The sequence below is a fragment of the Chrysochloris asiatica genome, unplaced genomic scaffold (assembly GCF_000296735.1).
Source record: "Chrysochloris asiatica unplaced genomic scaffold, ChrAsi1.0 scaffold00212, whole genome shotgun sequence".
In the NCBI taxonomy this organism is placed as follows: Eukaryota; Metazoa; Chordata; class Mammalia; order Afrosoricida; family Chrysochloridae; genus Chrysochloris; species Chrysochloris asiatica.
The window spans coordinates 4598829-4619616 of NW_006408730.1; the positions used below are offsets into that span (position 1 = coordinate 4598829).

General features: G+C 38.3%; 1 protein-coding gene across 4 annotated transcripts in view; it reads right to left on the reverse strand.

Moving 5' to 3' along the window:
- Positions 1-20788, reverse strand: part of ERBB4 (v-erb-b2 avian erythroblastic leukemia viral oncogene homolog 4) — a 1604115-nt gene that overhangs the window by 528055 nt on the left and 1055272 nt on the right. For all 4 annotated transcript variants that reach the window (XM_006872745.1, XM_006872748.1, XM_006872746.1 and 1 more), the window contains exon 6: positions 244-362. In XM_006872745.1, the coding sequence (XP_006872807.1) occupies positions 244-362 (119 nt within the window). The remainder of the gene's footprint in view (positions 1-243; positions 363-20788) is intronic.

Below are 20788 nucleotides of genomic sequence, written 5' to 3' on the forward strand. Positions count from 1 at the left end.
ATAAATCTCACTTGTAATGTAAAATATAGCAAAAGGACACAATTAATTTATGAAAACAGAACTATTCTACTTAATAAATATCCAACTCGGTGAGGAAACGACATCTCTGAAGGGAGAAAATCTTTCTAATCCTGTGATAACTAAATTTAAACTATGGTGATAAGATGCCCAGGATTCTTGTGTCTCAGTCAAATGGCTGGGTTGGGAGAGGAAGAGAGTGAAAAGCGAAAGCCCCTGACGTACAAAGCAGTCAGTGTCCTTAGGTCCTGAGCAGCCCCCGGCACATTCTCGATGGCAGCAGTCACTGACGTATGGCCCGTAGCACCTGCCATCACATTGTTCTGCACACACCGTCCTTGTCACTGCAGAAAACAGAGATGGGCTTTAATTAATGTCACCCAAGAAGAGAAACTTCTACAATTATGGAGTAATAATTTACTGGACTCACACCTTACAATTCAGTGGATATTTACGGAATGAAACTTACAACTAGATTAAAATTAATTTATAATAATCTCCAAATTTTACTTAGTTTTTTTTTTTTTTTTACACTCTTTCTTTCTTGAACAAATAATTTGTGCTTTACAAAAATCATACAATTTAGCCCAAAAGAATCAAATTTGACAGATTGGGAAAGATGGAATCAGCAATGAAGTGAATTCACACAATTCAACCAGTAAGAACCAATAGTGGATGCCCCCAAATTTGAATGTAAGACACCTAACAATCAATACAAAAAGGAAAACAAACTTTTACATGATTCACATTATATATGACACAATTCATATGATATAAAATATAACAGCAGTAGCAGAACTGTCCCTAGTCCTAAGATTTACATGAATTTCTACCAAGATTCTTCAACATGAGGCAACTACATGTGCTTGGCACTGAATGGCATCTACAAATAAAAAAGGGAAATGTTTATAGTAAACAGTAAACAGTGCATTGGTCTTTTCTCACAACATCCTTCAATTCAAACTGACAGTATCATATCAAGGTGCTTTTGTTGTAGTTAAGTGCTGTTGAGTTGAGTCAGTTCCGACTTATAGCAACCCTGTGTAGGGTTTCTGCGGAGTAGCTGTTGAGTTTGAACCGCTGACCTCGCAGCTCAAAGCTATGCTGCTGCCCAGCACTGTATCCTGCAGCATCACACCAGGGCTTCTTGATATTGTATGTTGTTAAGTGCACTTGAGTAAGTGTAGTTCAGTCTCTTCTCTGGGACCATCTTCTTGACCATTCCCTGTAACTGGGACCAGCTAAAGACAGTTTTTTTGTGTGTGTGCAGTTATCTCTAAATCTTCTGACCAACTCTCAGATCCCTCACAATTATTCTGCTGAAGCTTAGGCCTGTGTCAATGTCTGGTTGATTATATCTGTGGGTCTCTTACACCTTCTATTTCAATCACAATGATGTGGCCTTGGAAAGTGTGGGACACTTCTTCAGCAAATTGGCGAAGGAAAAACATGAGGGTGCTGAGCGTCTCTTGAAACTGCAAAACCAAGGTGGTGGTCCCGCTCTCTTCTAGGACTAGCAGAAGCTGTCCCAAGATGACTGGGGAAGACCCCTGGATGCCATAAAATCTGTCCTGGCCCTGGAGAAGAACCAGAACCAGTCCCCTCTGGATCTACCCCCACCTCTGTGACTTTCTGAAGAACCATTTCCTCCATGAGGAGGTGAAAATTACCAAGAAAATGGGAGACCACTTGGCCAACCTCGGTAGGATTGTCTGTCCCGAGGCAGGGCTGGGCGATTATCTCTTCAAGAGGCTCACCCTCAAGCACCACCAGGAAGAGCTTGTGGAGGCCAGAAATCTGTGAAGGGCCTTGAGAATTCCCCAGCTCTTCTCAGACCTTCCTCCTGAACCTTGATTTCCAGCAACAGAGGCAGCATCGTCAACACCAACAAGGGGCCCCTCTTCTCCCAAGCCTTGAACCAAATGAAAACAATAAAGCTTCCTAGTATAGCACACACACACACACACACACAATGCAACAGGCTGGGTTTCAAACCCATTGAATAAAAGAACACAATTTTGTTAATCTCACATATTGCAAAGTGAAGATTTTAATGTACTTAGTAATATTAATTGTACAGGATATGGGTAGCCTGTCACTCCTTCAGTATTCAGACCTCAGCTTTGTTTATTCCCACTTCTTTGATAAATCTTGGAAACTTCCTTCAATGATTCTATTATCATGACTATGCCACTTAACCCTTACTATTTTCACAGAGTTGTTCTTGACAGATTTTTTTTCTGGGACTACTAGCTTTTACTTATCTGAATTTATATGATACCTACAAGTAGCAGGTTTTCACATACAAAATCTCTGTTGTATGTATTTCCATTTATCTACAGAGGCCCCTGGAGTCATGGTGTGGTGCTAGAAGTTTAAGGTGCTGGACTGCAAGGTCGGTTTTAACTGCAAGGTGGATGGTTCAGGTTCACCTGCTGCTCTTCATAAACACTGTCTAAAGTCATTATGAGTCAGGGCCAACTTGAAGGCAATTAACAACAACAACAGAAGCCCCTATTTAGATATCCTGGAGACCTGGTATGGCACTGCAGTATAAGCACTAAACTGCTAACCACATGGTCAAAGGATCACACCCACTCCTCAGAAACCCTATACAGGATCATTTTGAGTCAAAACAAATTAGACAGTACTTAACAACAACATGTAGCCCTGGTAGTGTCGTGCATTATGCATTGGACTGCTAACCACAAAATCAGCGATTCTAACCCACCAGGAGTAAGATGAGGCTTTCTGCATCCACAAAGGTTTACACCCTGGGAAACCCTATAATGGGTCACTGTGCATCAGAACTGACTCGGTGGCACCAGCAACAGCATCAGCAGCAGTAATGTCTACAAAAGGAGGCCAGGTGGCACAGTGGATAAGAGCTCGGCCTTTATCCAAAAGCTTGGCAGTTTGAACCCACAAATTGCTCTGTGGGAGAAAATGTGACAGTCTGCATCTGTAAAGACTGGTGTTGTTACACGCCGTTGAGCAGGTTCCAACTTATAATGACCCTGGATACAGTTTCCAAGGAGCAGCTGGTGAGTTTGAACCACCGACCTTGCGGTTCAAATCAACCTTGTGGTCAAGTGCCTATCCTACAGTGCCACACCAGCCTTGGAAATCCTATGGAAATCCAGTTATATAGGGAATGTATGAATCAGAATCTGTTGTCTAGGGTAGCTATGAGTGGAATCAACTTGACTAGGACAGGAAATGTGTACAACCACCACCCATGTGTCAGTTTGTTGAACTGTGGTGGCTTATCTGTCATTACATGATGCTGTAATCTGTGCCACAATATTTCAAATACTATCAGGTTACATGAAGTGGATAGATTTTAGCAAAGCTTCTAAGACAGATGAGGAAGAGAGGTTTGGAGATCTACTTCTGAAAATCAGTCAATGAAAAACCCTATGAATTAGTACTGAAAGCTGAACTACACATTGGTTGTCACAGTGGATTCCAGTCCATCAGTGAAGACGATGTTTTAATGTTGTCCATGGACTTGTCATGAGCCAAAACCTACTTAATAGTGACTAACAACAACAACATCTCCGAAATAAACTACACTGGTCTTCTTTCCAAGAGTAGATAACATTTCTCTTCTTTATTCCTTTATCTAGAGGTACTGGTGTGGCATAGTAGGATAAGCACTGGACTGCTAATTGCAAGGTGGACATTTCTAACCCACCAGTCATTCCTTGGAAAATCTACATAAGGTCTTTATGAGTCAGAACCAACTGGACAGTACTTAATAACAACAACCCTTTAGCTCAATTAGGTAAAAGCACCAGTGTGTATTAAAGAATCAAACTTACTCCAAAAGAGGACTCATCTTTGTCCTCAGTGACTGGGAAATGATCTCTAGACTTCTGGAATGTATTCCACGATAGGAGTATATTCTGGTACAAATTTACACATAATATATTAGGTTGGTATATTCCTTTATTATCTTCAAGTCTTTCTTCAAACATCGTCATCTCAGTAAAATCAACCCTTATTTAGTATTTAACACTAAATCCTTCCTAAATAACTCACTCCTCACGCCCTGGGCTTCACTCTGCTCAATGTGTATATATGTGTACATGAATTTACTTTGACAATATATAGGATCATGTTTTAGGATGTTCACAACTTGTAACACAAGTTTTCTAAGAAACTTCTAAAATATTTATATTGCTCACTGTTGTATTACATCATCTAGAACACTTTGGGAGTTCTGGTGTGGTGCTGTAAGATATACACTAGACCTCAAGGTCAGTTTGAACCCCAAGGTCAGCAGTTCGAACTCACCAGATGCTCCTTGGAAACTTTATGCAAGACCGCTATGAGTCAGAAGGACTCAACAAGCACTTAAAAACTAAAGAACACTTTAACCTGGCATTCAGATATTTTTATTTATTTACATTTATATATCATATATGGAGTCCTGGTGTGGCACTATGGGATAAAGCACGGGACTGCAAGTTCAGTTTGAACTGCAAGTTCAGCGGGTTCAAACTCACCAGCCACACCTGGCAAACTATATATAGGATCAATATGAATCCAAACAAACATTGTTGTTGTTGCGTGGCGTCAAGTCACTACTGATTCATAGTGACCCTATGCACAACAGAACGAAACACTGCCCAATCCTGGGCAAACCTCACAAATGTTGCCATGATTGAGCCCATTGATACTGCCACTTTGCCAATCCATCTCACTGGAGGTCTTCCTCTTTTTCTCTGATCCTCCATCTTAGCAAACATGATATCCTTCTGCAGCATTGGTCCCTCTTGAAAATACGTCTGAAGTATGAGAGACGATGTTTGGCCATCCTGGCCTCCAAGGAGCACTCTGGCTGCACTTCTTCCAAAACATATCTGTTGTTTCTTTTTGAAGCCAATGGCACTTTTAGTATTCTCGTCCAATACCATAATTCAAAAGCATCAATTCTTCTACAGTCTTCCTAATTCACTGTCCAGCTTTCGCATGCATATGAGGTTATTGAAAATGCCATGGCTTGGGTCAGGCACACCTTAATTCTCAAGATGACATCTTTGCTCTTCAACACATTCAAATGCTCTTGTGTAGCAGATTTGCCTAATACAATATGTTGTTTGATTTCTTGACTGCTGCTTCCATGAATGTTGATAATTGATCCAAGAAGAATAAAGTCCTTGACAACTTCAATCATTTCTCCAATGATAAAAATGTTGTTTATTGTTCTAGTAGTGAGGATTTTTATTTTCTTTACATTGAGATGCAATCCATGCTGAAGGCTATGCTCTTTGATCTTCACCAGTAAATATTTTCAAGTCCTCTTCACTTTCAGCAAGCAAGGTTGTATCATCTGCATATTGCAGGTTGTTAATGAGTCTTCCTCCAATCCTGATGCCATGTTTTACTGCATATAACCCAGCTTCTCAGATTATTTGCTCAGCATACAGTTTGAATAAGTATGGTGAAAGAATACAACCCTGTCGCACACCTTTCTTAATTTTAAACCATTCAGTGTTCCCATGTTCTTTTTGAGCAACTGCCTCTTGGTTCAGGTACAGATTCCTCATGAGCACAATTAAGTTTTTAGGAATACTCATTCTTCACAATGTTGCCCATAGCTTGTCATGATCCACACAATAGAAAGCCTTTGTATAGTCAATAAAGTACAGGTAAACATCTTTCAGATAGTCTCTGCTTTCAGCCAAGATCCATCGGACATCAGCAATGATAGCCCTTTTTCTACGGCCTCTTCTTAATCCGGCTTGAACCTCTGGAAGTTCTCTGTCAATGTATGCTTGCAGCTGTTTCTGTATTACTTTTAGTAAAACTTTATTCGCATGGAATATCAAACAGATTGTCTGATGATATCTGCATTCTGTTGGGTCACCTCTCTTTGGAATGGGCACAAATTTGGATCTCTTCCAATCAGTGGGCCAGATAGTTGTCTTCCAAATTTCTTGACAGAGATGAGTGAGTGCCTAGTGTGCCACCTCACTTTCTCGAAAGATTTCAGTTTTTATTCCATCAGTTCCTGATGCCTTGTTCTTTGCCAATTCCTTCAATAAACCTTGGGTTTCTTCCTTCCATATCATTGACTCTTGATCATATGCTACCTCTTGAAGCAGTTGTACAGCAACCATTTCCTTTTGGTACAATGACTCTGTGTATTTCTTCCATCTTCTTTTGATGCTTTCTACATCATTCAATAATTTGCCTAGAGAATCTTTCAATAATGAAAGTTGAGGATTGAATTTTTTCTTCAGTTTCCCCAGCTTGAGAAATGCTAAGCGTGTTCTTCCTTTTTGGTTTTCTGATTACAGATCTTTGCACATTATATTTGACTTAGTCTTCTTGAGTTGACCTTTGAAATTTTCTGTTCAGCTCTTGTACCTCCTCATTTCTTCCATTTTCTTTAGCATCGCTATGCTAGACAGCAAGTTTCAGAGTCTCTTCTGACATCCATTTTCACCTTTTCCTTCTTTCTTGTCTTCTTAATGACTTTGCTTTCTTCATGTATGATGTTCTTGATGCCATCCCACAACTCTTCTTGTCTTTGGTCTTTAGTGTTTAATGTATCAAATCTGTTCTTCACATGACCTCTAAATTCAGGTGGGATATATTCAAGGTCATATTTTGGCTCTCATGGACTTGTCTTCATTTTCTTCAGCTTCAGTTTGAATCTACATATGAGCACTTGATGGTCTGTTCCATAATCTGCCCTTGGCCTTGCTTTCACTGATGATATGGAACTTTTCCATGATCTCTTTAGGCAGATGTCATCAGTTTGATTTTGATGTATTCCATCTGTTGAGGTCCATGTGTATAGTCATCTCTTATACTGTCTAAAGAAGGTATTTGAAGTGAACAAATCATTGATTTTGCAGAATTCTATCATGCGATCTCCAGCATCATTTCTATCACCAAGGCCATATTTTCCAACTACTGATCCTTCCTCTTTGCCCCTAAACTTTGCATAGACAAGTGATAGCGAAACCAACACAGTGGCTCTTAATAACAACATATGTCATATACACTGATATCTGATATTTCCCAAGGAAATTATATCTTCTCATTAGCTCTTCATATTTAGACATTGTTCTTATAGTGCTGTTCCTATCTTTATATTTATTTAGATGTGCTGTAACTACTTGGAATCCTGGTGTGGTGGTCTAGTATAAGCAATGGACTGTAAGATTGGTTTGAACCGTAAGGTCATTGGTTCAAACTCACCAGGCCTCTCCTTAGAAACCATAGACCGGGTCGCTGTAAGTTGGAACCAACTCAGGACACTTAATAACTGTGTGGCACTGTAGAATCAGCAGTGGTCAGTAGCTCCAACCCACCAGCTTCTCCTCAGAAACCTTATACAGGGTCCCTATAAGTCTGAAACCACTTGACAACACTTTACAACAACAACAACAACAACAACAAAGGAAACAATATCATATGAAGAGCAAAACAAAGGCCTCTTTATGTGCCAAGAGTTGCTAATCAAAGGAGTAGACATACATATGTTAAGTAAATTGTTAGATTAGAAATAAATGGAAAGTTTACTAATGTCTTCTAGTTGACAGGCTTCGCTCGGTTGGCAAAAAATAGCCTGGGTTTAAATTACCAATCATACCCTATCAGCAACATCAGATTTTAATCCTAGATTTGGGCTGGAATGTTAATTTATATTTTTAATTCAATGCTGATATTAGATTTCATCATACTAAATGCTTTAACTTCCCATTATTTAATTACTTTGGCCATTCGTAGCAAATGAGGAGATTTATGTAGTAAACAATTGTAAATACAAGATAATTAATCCTGAATTTATTTTAAATTGTTTATTTAAGGTTCATGTTAACAAATTTAATGTTCATGTTAACAAAACAGTCAATATTTACGGGTTCTGCTTCTGTGAATTCAATCAAGAGCATACTAAAATATTCCAAAAAGTTAAAATGCAAGTAAGTGGTCAAAGCCCTCTTAAACGCTAAGAGGGAGCTTTTTTGAACTGCAAGGTCGGCAGTTCAATCTCACCAGCTGTTCCTCGGAAACCCTATACAGGGTTGCTATGGGTCGGCGCTAACTCAACAGCACTTCCCAACAATAACATAAGCACTTTAAGGAGTCTTGGTTGTTGTTGTTAAGTGATGTCTACTTGGTTTCCACTCATAGATACTCTGTATAGGGTTTCTGAGGAGACCTGGTAGTGTAGTGGATTACTAGTTTGGCTGCTAACCACAAAGTCAATAGTTCAAATCTACCAGTCACTCTCTGAGAGAAAAATGAGGTTTTCTGCTTCTGTAGAGATTTGCAGTACCACAAACCCTATGCAGGGCCACTACGATTTGGAACTGAATCAATGACAAACAACCACCAGCACCATAAGCAATCTAGATGATTTGAAGTATACAGGCAGATGTATACACAAATTTATTTATATATTGTAAATTATACAAGGGACTGACACATGTGTGGACTTGGGCTGTGAGGGGGGAAGGGACTCCTAAACCCAATCTCCCTCTATAGACCAAAGAATGTTTGTGTGCTGTTTTTTCTTTACTGTTGTTTTTGTGTTTTGCTTTTTTCAGCATTTATTGTGAATGAGTGAAGGTTTACAGAGAATATCATCAGTTTTATATTTAACAGGTCATGCACACTTTGTTTCATCTTCATGACTGCAATCCTCTCCATGTAACAAACTTTCCCACTTTCTCCCTGTGGTTCCTATTTCCATCCCACCCTTCTTCCCATCTCTTTGCAACTTTGTCCTCAGGTAAATGTTGCCTATGACTGAACATTCATGGTGAGCATACTTTACTAGTGGTGTCATCCTTTTATCCCTATATACCTATCTAATCTTTGGCTGAAAATTGGCCCATGAAGTTGAGTTCTGTTCCAGATCTGAAGGGTGGTTGAGGGCCATTATCTTGGGTTATTCTAGTCTCTCTTCAACCAGTAAGCCTGGACTTTTTTTTATAATTTTGAGTTTTGCCCCAGTCTAAGGAGTCTTGGTGTGGAGCTGTAGGATACACAAGGTCGGCAGTTCAAATCCACCAGTCACTCCTCAGAAACCCTATAGAGGGTGACCATGGGTGAGAACTGACTCAACAACACTTAACAACAACAAAAGCGTGATCCCTTTCAGAGTAGTTGGTAGCAGTAGTGGGGCACCATCTAGTTCTTCTGATCTCAGAGTCATGTAGGTTGATATTCACCTGCTCCACTGGTCCGTTGGACTAGTTGATTCCAAACATCTTCAATCTCCATCACACTTCTTTCTTTCACACATGAACAGACAAATACTTGTATCTTACATGGCTGCTTATGAGCTTTTAAGATCCTAGTTACTACTCACCAAAGTGCAATATAGAGTACTGTCTTTGTGAATTGTGTTAAAGCCAAGTGACCATGCTGTCCCCTGAAGCATTAAGATTTTTGATACTAAGATGTTTTCATCATTTTACCCCCTGTATGCTCCACCATGGAGTCCTGGTGTGGTTCTGTGGGTTAATGTACCAGACAGCAAAGCTGTTTGAACTGCAAAGTCGATGGTTCAAGCTCACCATCTGCTCCTCGGAAACCCTACACAGGGCCACTATGGTTTGCATTAATGGGCTCAAGCATGGCAACAATTGTGAGACTGGCCCAAGGCCTGGCAGCGTTTCATTCATCATAGGATCACTATGAATCAGAACCGACTCAAAGGCACCTAACAACAACAATGGGTCGGAACCAACTCAATGGCACTTAACAGTAACAACATACTCCACCACATTTAAGGTATGGTTGCAGCAAATTTCCTCATTCAAATGCTTATATATTTCTGGGTATACTCACATTCTCCCTCCCATACTCGTGCAGCCTATGCATCTGTCAATGTGTATATCTTCTGAACACTGTTGTTACAGTGCTGTGCATAAAATACTATTTACCTCTATCCCCTTTAACCCTTGTATACCTCTGTGTGTCTTCTTTTGTCTCCATTATTCTTTGGACAAACTTCCTGTTCTATTCTTCTATTGTCCTCTGGGTCACCCTGAGTTAACATGTGCCATTCTAGTCAGTGAACTACTCTCCCTTCCCTCTCAACACTGGCTACTATAAAAGAATATTTCTTTTAGCATGAAAATATTTTCTTGAGTTTTTACAACAGTGGTCTCATGCAATACTTTCCTTTGGTGATAGACTAATTTCATTGTACAATATTTAACTATGGAAACAATATGTTACAAATTGGATCTAACATAGTACAATTCTAGATTCAATAGCAATTATTATACTATGAAATGCTTAAAACATGTATTTGAAATTAGTTAATAATTCATGTAGAATGAATGTCAAATTTTTCAAAATAACAATTTCCTCCGTAAAATAGGTACACATGTCTTTTTCATGACATTTTGAGCTCAGATATCCCATTACATTTCAACAACATGCAAAGTAACATCCTCTCAAGTCATTATCCAAATGCAAACTCTAAAAATATTTAATTCAAGATGTTATAAAGGAAGAATGATTTGCCTCAGAAGTAGTCTATATTCTATTTTTTAACTGGAATTAGATATGATGCATCCAGATTTTAATATAATACTCTCATTATCAAGATTGCCACATGTATAATTCCAGTTAAAAGTTTGGTAAGCATGAAACATATTTGGAAGTGTTTCCCCTAAGTATAATAATATAAGTAAGCAAAAAAGAACAAACTGAAAACTTAATCTCTAAATAGTAAGGTGACAAAGTTAATATTTCATCATGTTGTTATAAGAGACTTTTTAACACAGTCACTTTGTACATATAAAGGTTCCATGAAAAGGAAGGAGTCCTGGTGTGGCACTGTGGGTTAATGTGTTGGACTACAAAGCCAGTTTGAATCACAAGGTTGGCAGTTCAAGCTCAACAGCTGCTTCTCCGAAACCCTATATATATACAGGGTCGTTATGGGTGGGAACTGACTCTATGTCTCTTAACAACAACAACAACAATGTAAAGGAAGATATAAGAAGTAAATATATTTAATGCCAGTTGTTGATTCATCAACTTTATTTACTTAATATAAATTAAACACATCAAACTGTATTGATTTTATCATGATGGAGATACAAAACAAAAATCAATCCTTGGAATTAATCACTTTTTAACTCACTTTGACACCATAGGAACATTAACTTACAATTATCTTTGGTTTTATTAATTTCCACTCTTGCTTGAATATTATTTCATTATGCTGTTGTTACTGTTGGTTCATTGGGTGCAATGAACTATTTGGGTAGAAATTTTACCAGTGTATTCATTTGAGGCACACCACCAACTATGACTGTTAATATTAAAGGTAAAAACTGGTAACTTAGAATGCTTTTTATGTTAAGGTCAGTGATCTTGAAATTGGGAATAGGAATTAATTAAAATATCCGAGAGAGTTAAAAGGTTCAAGTTTAAGGAACTAGACATTTCACAATAAAGGGATACTACTGTCAAAAACGAGGTACTTATAAATAGCTTTATCATATCAGTGTCTCACCAATTAAAACACTAAGTTACTTGTTTAAATGTAATAACTGAAAACTGTACTTTAAGTGACTGCCTCTGAGTGAATTAAATTTTTTTTTCACTTGAAGATATTTGGCAATTTAGTAATCAAATATTTATGATTGCTTTCTCTGGGTAACTAAATGTATGAAGAGCATTCATAAATAAGGAAAACACAGTGCTCACAGCACAATAACAAGACAAAAAGATTCTCTTGGATATCTTTGAGTAAATTCCCACTCTCATGGGTCCTAGGGGACTGAGTAGAACCAGAGCATACGGTATTCTGTCCCGCCATCCTCAGACTCTTGACCCTTCACTCCTCCCCTATCTCCTTCCTGCTTACTATCGCTTCTATCTTCTTTTCCCCCAGAACCATTTGATTCTCGTCACTTTCTCTACCCAGTCCTTCTGACCCAGAGTATATATTAAATTATCTAATGTAATATTTCCGATGTTAATGTGGGAAACTTCTGTAGATGAAGATACTAATTTGGAATCCTAGTATGGTGCTCTAGGATAAGTACTAGACTGTGAACCACAAGGTCTTTGGTTCAAACCCATCAGTCACTCCTCAGAAACTCTATACAGGGTATCTATGAGTCAGAATAGACTCAGGGACACTTAATAACAATAACAACAGATATCAGTGGGGGCCTAAGATGTATTTCTAATAAATTCTGAGGTAATAAATTCTACCTTCTATTGGTCTGCAGACCACATTTTGATTAACAGGATAGCGTAGTGGTTACGAGTTGGGCTGTTAACTTCAGGGTCAGCAGTTCGAAACTACCAGCTGATTCGTGGGAGAAAGATGAGGCTTTCTGCACCCATGAAGATTTACAGCCTCAGAAATCCTATGCGGGTCGCTATGAGTCGGAACTGATTCCAGGGCACATAACCACCACCACCACCACTGCAGTGTTTAGATAATAATGCCTGTGCACTGTATAATACTTATTAAATAAAAATCTCTGGCAATGTTTTAGGGGCTTTGGTAGTATTCATAACTTTGTTGGGTGACTCCATGTGCAGTCTAGAACTGAGCATAGTTATGCTGTCAAATCAAAAAGGGAAAAGAATCTCTAAGCTACTTACAACATTTGATTGAATGATCAATTAATTCTTTTCTAAAATTTAATCACTCTAAGCTGTTGCTTTAATTTCCTATATTTATAGATAGATGTTGTTAAACCATCTATCACTAATTGGAATATCAAACAAAAATCCATGCCAAGCAAGTAGGAAGATTTTGGAGACAAAATAACTAAACTTTCTTAGCTGATACTTAAGGCAAAAAGTGCTAGAAAAAATATGACACCATCAAAAGCTTGCTCTCTTTTCTCACCCAATAGCTCTTTGTGTGAAATGCATGCTGGGAAATCCCAATGTCACTGAGGAGCACATTTTGAAACATACTTTATTTCATTTTAATTAATATTCAATGACCTGCACCTCCCCACTGCCTATATTATTTCCAATTTCATTGATAGAATTTGAATAAATTGTGTCAACTCACATATCCTGTTCATTAAATAAATAGTACTTTGATGGATAATTTTGATGTTCAGTATTTTCAGTTATGCAGGTAATTGGAGATTTTAAGAAGAAAATGCTTAGATTAAAGCAGAAATGATTTTGGTTGAGTGTGAGGAAGAATTTATTGACTATTAGATAAAAACACTGTAATGAGCTATTGAATGGGTTTCTTATGTCTTTAATGTCAGGATTTTAAGGAAAATCTCTTCTAGATGTTTTAGATATTTACTTAATTAAAGGTGGTGCTGGTGTACCTTTTGATACAGTGACTGTGTGTTCCTTCCATCTTCATTTTATGTATCATTCAATAATTTGCCCATAGAATCCTTCAATAATGAACGTCGAGGCTTTAATTCTTTTTCTTCAGTTCCCCAGGCTTGAGAAATGCTAAGCGTGTTCCTCCCTTTTGGTTTTCTGACTCCAGATCTTTGAACATTTAGTTGTCATATTTGACGTTGTCTTCTTGAGCTAAACTTTGAAATTTTCTGTTTAGCTCTTGTACCTCCTCATTTCTTCCATTTATTTTAGCATCTCTATGCTGGAGACCAAGTTTCAGGGTGTCTTCTGACATCCATTTTGATCTTTTCCTTCTTTCTTGTCTTCTTAATTATTTTTTAGTATAGGGTTTATTGTTGTTAAGTGCCATTGAGTCCATTCCGACCCATAGCAACCCTGTATAGGGTTTCCAAGGAGCAGCTGGTGAGCTTGAACCACCGACCTTGCAGTTCAAATGGCTTTGCAGTCTGTTGCATTAACTTACAGCTCCACACCAGGACCCCAGTGTGGGGCTTAAAAGGCTGTAAATCTTTACAGGGGTACACAGCCTCATCTCTCTGCTGTGAAACAATTGGTGGTTTGAACCACACTGGAGTTAGTAGTTTCATGATAGTTATTCCACATGAACTGACCAGGCCATTCCATGAGTTATACACGCCCACTAGTAACTCGTAACTGAAGTCCTTGGGTGGCACTGTGGGTTAATGCATTGGACTGCAAAGTCAATTTGAACAGCAAGGTTGGTAGTTCAAGCTCACCAGCTGCTCTCCAGGAACCTTATGCTGGATCGCTATGGGTTGGAAACAACTCCACAGCAACAACACTGATAACATAAAGGAGCTCTGGTAGCATAGTGGATTATGAGTTGGGCTGCTAACTGCAAGGTCAGTATTTTAATCTACCAGCTGCTCAATGCAAGACAGATGAGCTTTCTTTTCCAGTTAAGATTTACAGTCTTGGAAACCCTATACAGGCTCACTATAAGTAGGAATCAACTTCATGGCACATAACCACCACCACAGGTAACAATTGTTTAACCCTAACTGCAATTAGGGAGGACCGTGGCTCTATACTGTAAGTCCTGGACTGTGAACCACATGGCCAGCAGCTGGAGATTGCAGCCTCAAGAAACCTGTAAAGGGTCACTATGAGTCAAAACCAACTCCACAGCACTTAACAACAACAGTAATCACAATACTTTTGTGTGTCATCAACTTGCTTCTGAATCATAGTGAGGCTGTAAATCTTACAGGAGTAGAAAGCCTCATCTTTCTACCCAAAAATGTCTAGTCTACTTGAAATGTTGACCAAGCGATTAGCAGCCCAACACACAACCCACTGCTTCACAAAGGCTCTATAGTTCACCTGAAAAAAAAAATAATAATAATAATATAGCACTGAGAAAAATCTATATTCAAACTCAGTTAGTAAAAGCATGCCCATCTTCAGTGGGCAACTCAGTCAACTGACCTAACATAGTTCATCAATATTATGTTGTAGATGGGGTCTTATAAGAGTGACAGCTATGATACTGGTCTTTATGCATCTGGAGCAAAATGGAAAGACAGAATCCAAAGATCCTAAGAAGACGGTAGTTGACAGGACCAATAGTCTGCATGAACCAGGACGACACCTGCCTTGAGACTAGAACTAGATGATGCCTGGTTATCATAACTGACCATCCAACTAGGCAACAATAGATGTCCAAGATAGACTGAGTGAAAAATACAGAACAAAACTCAAATCCTTAACAAAAGCAAGACTTACTGGAGCTGTAGTGACTAGAGAAGTCCAGCAGCTTATCACCCTGGGATACCTTGTAAACATGGAACTTAAATACACCTGCAGGTCACTTATCAGACAAAAATCAGAGTGGCTCATAAAATAAATATCACCCTTGAGTATTATGTTCACCTAAACAATTATCTAGAGAAGAACTAATAGTAAACATATACCCTGGACAAAAGATGAAATGGTAAGAGGAGACAAGAAAGCTAGATCAATGAAACAGACCAAAAAGGAAAATAATAAGAAGGCAGTCACATTGTGAAAATCCTAAATAATATATTGAGAAATTTTTCAATGAGAATCTAATTTGCTATGTAACTTTTCTCTAAAATCACAATAAAAAAATATTTGTAATGCCCAGATTTGGCAGTGAATAATCAGGTTTGACGGTTGTCTCAGATAAATCCCTGTTGACCCATGGATTATGACTTAATATTGTTAGTTATGTCAAATATGACATCTTGTCTAATCTAATCTTCATCACCAGCTGCTTTAGTCATCTATTTAATGAAATTGTATTTAACCTGTTTTATAAAGCCATACTCAATGATTCATTCAGGGACATTAAGCGGAATTTAAACTACAATGCTAAACACCATGGGAATTACCACTTATTAGTAAGCTTATCCTATGGTATGGTGCCACAGAATAAGCACTGGAAACCAAGGTTAGCTTGAACCATGAGGTCAATGGTTCAAACTCACCTGCTCCTTGGAAACCCTACACAGGGTCACTATGAATTGGAACCGACTAGATGGCACTTAATAACAACAACAATATCACCAAAACACTAATGTCAAACACCAGACAAGTTGTGGGATGACTTCAAGAACTGGAGGAAGATTCATTAACAATCTGCGATATGCAGATGATCTAACTTTTATTATAGAAAGCAAAGATAAACAATTGCAGTCTTTACCATGGATGACATTTGAACATAAAGAAAACAATAATCCTCACAAACTGGGCCATTAAGGAACATCATGATAAATGCAGACACGATTAAACTTGGATTTATAACCAATGCCCATGGAAGCAGCAGTTAGGAAATCAAACAAGGTATTGCACTGGGCAAATCAGCTAGCTACAAAAGAAGCCTTTCAACTATTAAAAATAAGGAAGTCCCTTTGACACAAGTCATGGTAATTTCAATTGCCTCATATACCTGTAAAAAATTGAAAAAGGGGAAAGAAGAAACAGAAGAATCAATGCTTTTGAAACATGGTGTTGGTGAAGATATTAAATATTAAATATATCATGGATTGCCTGAACAATAAGCATATATATTTGAGGTATAACCAGAATACTCCTTAGAAAAGAGAATGGTCAAATTGTGGTAGTACTTTGGTTATGTTAACAAGAGGGTCCACTGTCTGGAGCAGGACATCATGTTTGGTAAAATAGAGAGGGTCAACAAAATGAGAAAGACCCTCAACAAGATGGAGCAATGAGGTGGGTGAAACAAAAGACTCAAATATAGCAATGATTTTGAGGATGACACAGAACTGAGTGGCATTTGTTCTACTCTACTGTTGGGGACAGCATACACAGACCCTGGGTTGATCAGTGGCAGTCCCATTAAACCACCTCTAAATATAATCAGTTTAACCCAGATGCTCTCCTTCCTCCTGAAAGTATATAGGAATATTAAGAACAATGTAGCATGTTAGGTATAGATAAATGAAGCCCGGTGCCTGAGCTCTTGCTCACAAATAAAAGTTTGCAAAGTGTACAGACAGCTTGGCTCCTTTCAGGAACCTTGCTTTATGTTATGTATCCTTAAGAAACCGCATGTTGCTACTCTAGATCATTTAAGCCTAAAAGTTAATATATAAAAGCTTGATTGAACCTTTTTTTTCTGTAAAAATAAAAATGTTAGATTGTTAAGAAAAACTATGAAAATATCTTAAAAGTTGTTCCTGTGAATCATTATGTCCTGTTTTGAATGATTAATCACATTTCAGTTCCGTATCCTGCCTTAATCACATCCTCCCTTTGTGACATCCTCCCTGAGTGAATTACATCTTTCCTTTCTAACAAATCCCTCCCTAAAAAAGAGAATAAAAGGCTGAGGTAGAGTGAGTTCTGCAGGCAATGCTGTACAATACTAGGCAAAATGTTTGCAGATCTATCTATGTGCCAGCTTGCATCATATCTGTGTGTCTGTCTTTTTTATATATATTTTGTCTCTCTCTTTCTCTATCACTTTCGCCGCCAGATCTCCCTTCTTTGTGACACCCACACTTCCTTGTCGAGGCGGGACCCCGACATAGGACCTCGACACTGTACATAGTATTATAGGGGAGAAGAGAGACTCCATCTGTGAATATATAAATATTATTGTTGTTGATAAGTACCATCAAGTCAGTTCTGACTCATAATGAACCCATATAGGGTTTTTGAGAAGGCACTAGTGGGTTTGAACTGCTGACCTTGTGGTCTTGTGGTTAGCAGTCTGATGTTAATCCTATAGTGCTACACTGTGACTCCATAATTATTACAGAGACTATTAAGTTTTAAACAGAAGTAAACACAAGACAAAGACAAACATAGATAATCAGAGTGAGAAAAATCATAGACACCATGATGAGTTTCCAAAGTTCTATCTCCACATGCTGACCTTGTAAAAGGCACAGAGAACAAAGGACTCTCCTCCCATACCCACGCCTGACAGCAGCTGCCATTCATCACTTATGCATGCTAAACCTTCAGAGGGGAGGGGCTACTGCAAATAGGAATGCTCACAGTCTCTGAGGCTCTCAGGGTATGACATCAGAACCAAGAAACGTTTAAGGGATGTATCCAGAAATGTTTATGCAAAAGCAGGCTGGGGCAGAGCTCAACTAGAAGGAGAAAGAAGAGGAAAACAAGAGTAATCTGATGCAATTTGATGAACTTGACCTACACCTATGGATGCAGTAACTCAAAAGAGGGAACAAATCTTTACAGCAAGGATCATTCCCACCCCCTACATACACAGAGTAGACAGGGATGGGCAACTTGGACATTGGCTACCCAAAATGGGGGGGCTACAAAGGCAAGAAGTGACTGGCTTACAAGCTTTCAAGAGGGAACCTAGATCCAGAGTGCATGGAGGAAGGTAGAATCTCCACTGAGTAGTATCCAATCTGTCTAGGCGGGATGATGAAAGGAAATGCGGATGGGTCTCTTGTGATACAATAGTGAATAATTGTTATCAGGACTGATTGTGAGGGTTGGAAATGTAAAGGTAGATGTTTTGTAGCAAGGAGGGGAGTGATTAACTTTCCAGTCTAGGAACAGAGGTCCCTGGGACCATCAAAGGAGAAAAGCAGAGAGCAGGACCCTACCCAGAGAAGCAGTGAAGCCAGAGATGAAGACAGAGATAATGAAGTGGAGAGATGGAGCTGCTGGGGACTCTAGACCCAGAGAGGGAGAGGGGCTGTGTGCTGACTACCAGGGGTGGTGGGGGAGAACAGGCTTGCAGAGTATATCCTTTGGTTGGTTGATGATGCATGGAGGGGGTTGTAACCATGGCAATGAAACAATATATAATAGGATGAATGTAAAACTAATGTTCTCCCGTGTAAACTATAACAAAATTCACAATAAAACATCAATAAAAGAACAGGCTGGGGAAGGTGGCCCCTAAAACACTTTTAAATATATTTTGTTTTTAACTCTGGCAGTTGAGATATCAGAGTGGTGCATGGAGTACTCAAGAAAAATTGGCATCTGAACACTTAAACCTAGGCACCAAATGGAATTAAGCTTTGCCTGGCTGGAGTCATTCACAGGCAAGAAGGGTTAATATTTTATGTTCTATATCAATAGAGTCGCTGTAAGTCAGAAATTACTTGACGAGAACTAACAACAACTTCATCATCAAAGTTTGTGAGTCAGGACTTAAAACAACAACAACAAAAAGCCAAAAGCATACACACACACAAGGTCCAATATGTCTTACTACATAATGCCTAAAAGTAAGCATAAACTATTCTTCATATTCCCCATGGGACAGAGACAAGTTCAAGAAGGAAAGGAAAAAAACAAACAAACAAAAAATTGAATGAAGTGCTTTAAAAAAATGTTTTTTTATATTAGATTAGATGGCTGTGTCTTGACAGTTCACCAGTGTATGAAATGTTGTAAACAAAATAATAAAAGAAAATTGGAATCAATGTATCATGGACATCACACAAACCTAGGAATGTGGACTAGTTGACATTCAACCTTTTGAAATTGCATGGACTATATATAGAATCAAATATCCTATACCTATCTTTAAAGAAAAACCAAACTTCCTCATTAGCTTATTCAAAATATCTGTAGAGGAGAATAAAGACAGTCTAACTCTCATTCACTATACTTTTGGAAGAGTTTCCTTCTAGAACTGGCCCAAAATTTTTCCAATTTTGTGATTAAAGGAATGCTAAGCATAAAATGAAAACAAAAGGGCACCAAATCAGATAAGCAATTGATAAATATGTCTTAAATGAACAAATACTATTTTGTCTAAATTTCTTTTACTGATGAGGCAACAGAAATGCTAACTAGCTTGTCTATGGTTAAATCTAAAATGGTAGATTTTAGACACTTGATTCTAAGAGATCTAGTGCAGGGCATTTCAGACAGTTTCTAGTTTCTTAACATAATAACAGAGCTGTAGGCTAATGCACTGGACTGCAAAGTTGATTTGAACTGCAAGGTCAGCAGTTCAAGCTCACCAGCTGCTCCTGGGAAACCCCATGGGTCAGAACCACCTCAATGGCACTTACAGCAACAATAACAACATACTCAACAGTGAACCTTAGGAATTAAATACATCTGTCAATAAAGATAATTGTAATACAAAGAAAAATATTGTATTTATCAGAAAATTGTAGGTTAGCTATCCACAGAAAATTTATTCCAGGAAAATGTGGTCTTTTCTGATGTTCACCATCTCCAGTCCCCTCAAAGGTCGTTTTTTCATCCAAATCCACTTTCATACACTTCTTTGTGTCTTCAATGAAGGGATTTTCTTCTCCCTGTTCTAGGCTATTCCTGAGTTCTAGGACCCCATTAAAATTGAGACTTTTTGTGTGATAATATAAATATTCTCTTTTATAATCTACCTCTCTCTTTACTAGTTTTTTCTTCACAACAAAGCCCTCATCTTACAATTAATTAAAAACAAAAAATCCTCACTTTATCTCATACTCATTCCTGAGTCCTTGTATCTATTTCTGGTCCTTCTGCACAATATTTCCTAACAGCTCACCTGAATTTCCTTTCCATAACTGATGAGTCATTGGGCAGTTTCACTTGGATGAATGAGTAATGCACGAAACTCAAATAGCACAAAATTAAAGTCAGCCTCGAGTAACAATATTACTCTCTTACATTCTCTTTCTCTGTTTCAATTTTCACTACAGATTCAATGGCTCCAACTTCAAATTTGGAATTCAACCTTTAGGCTAAGGACACTTACGATCTATTTATGCTACACAGGCTTCCAAGAAAAGAAAAGAAGAAGAAGAAAAAAAAAAAAATCATTGCTTTGGAGTTGAATCCAACCATAGAGACCTTATGCTGCTTATGTGCCATCGAGTTGGTTCCTGTTCAAAACGACCCTCAATAGGGTTTCTGAGGAGCAGCTGGTGAATTTAAACCTGTAACTTTGTGGTTCAAACTG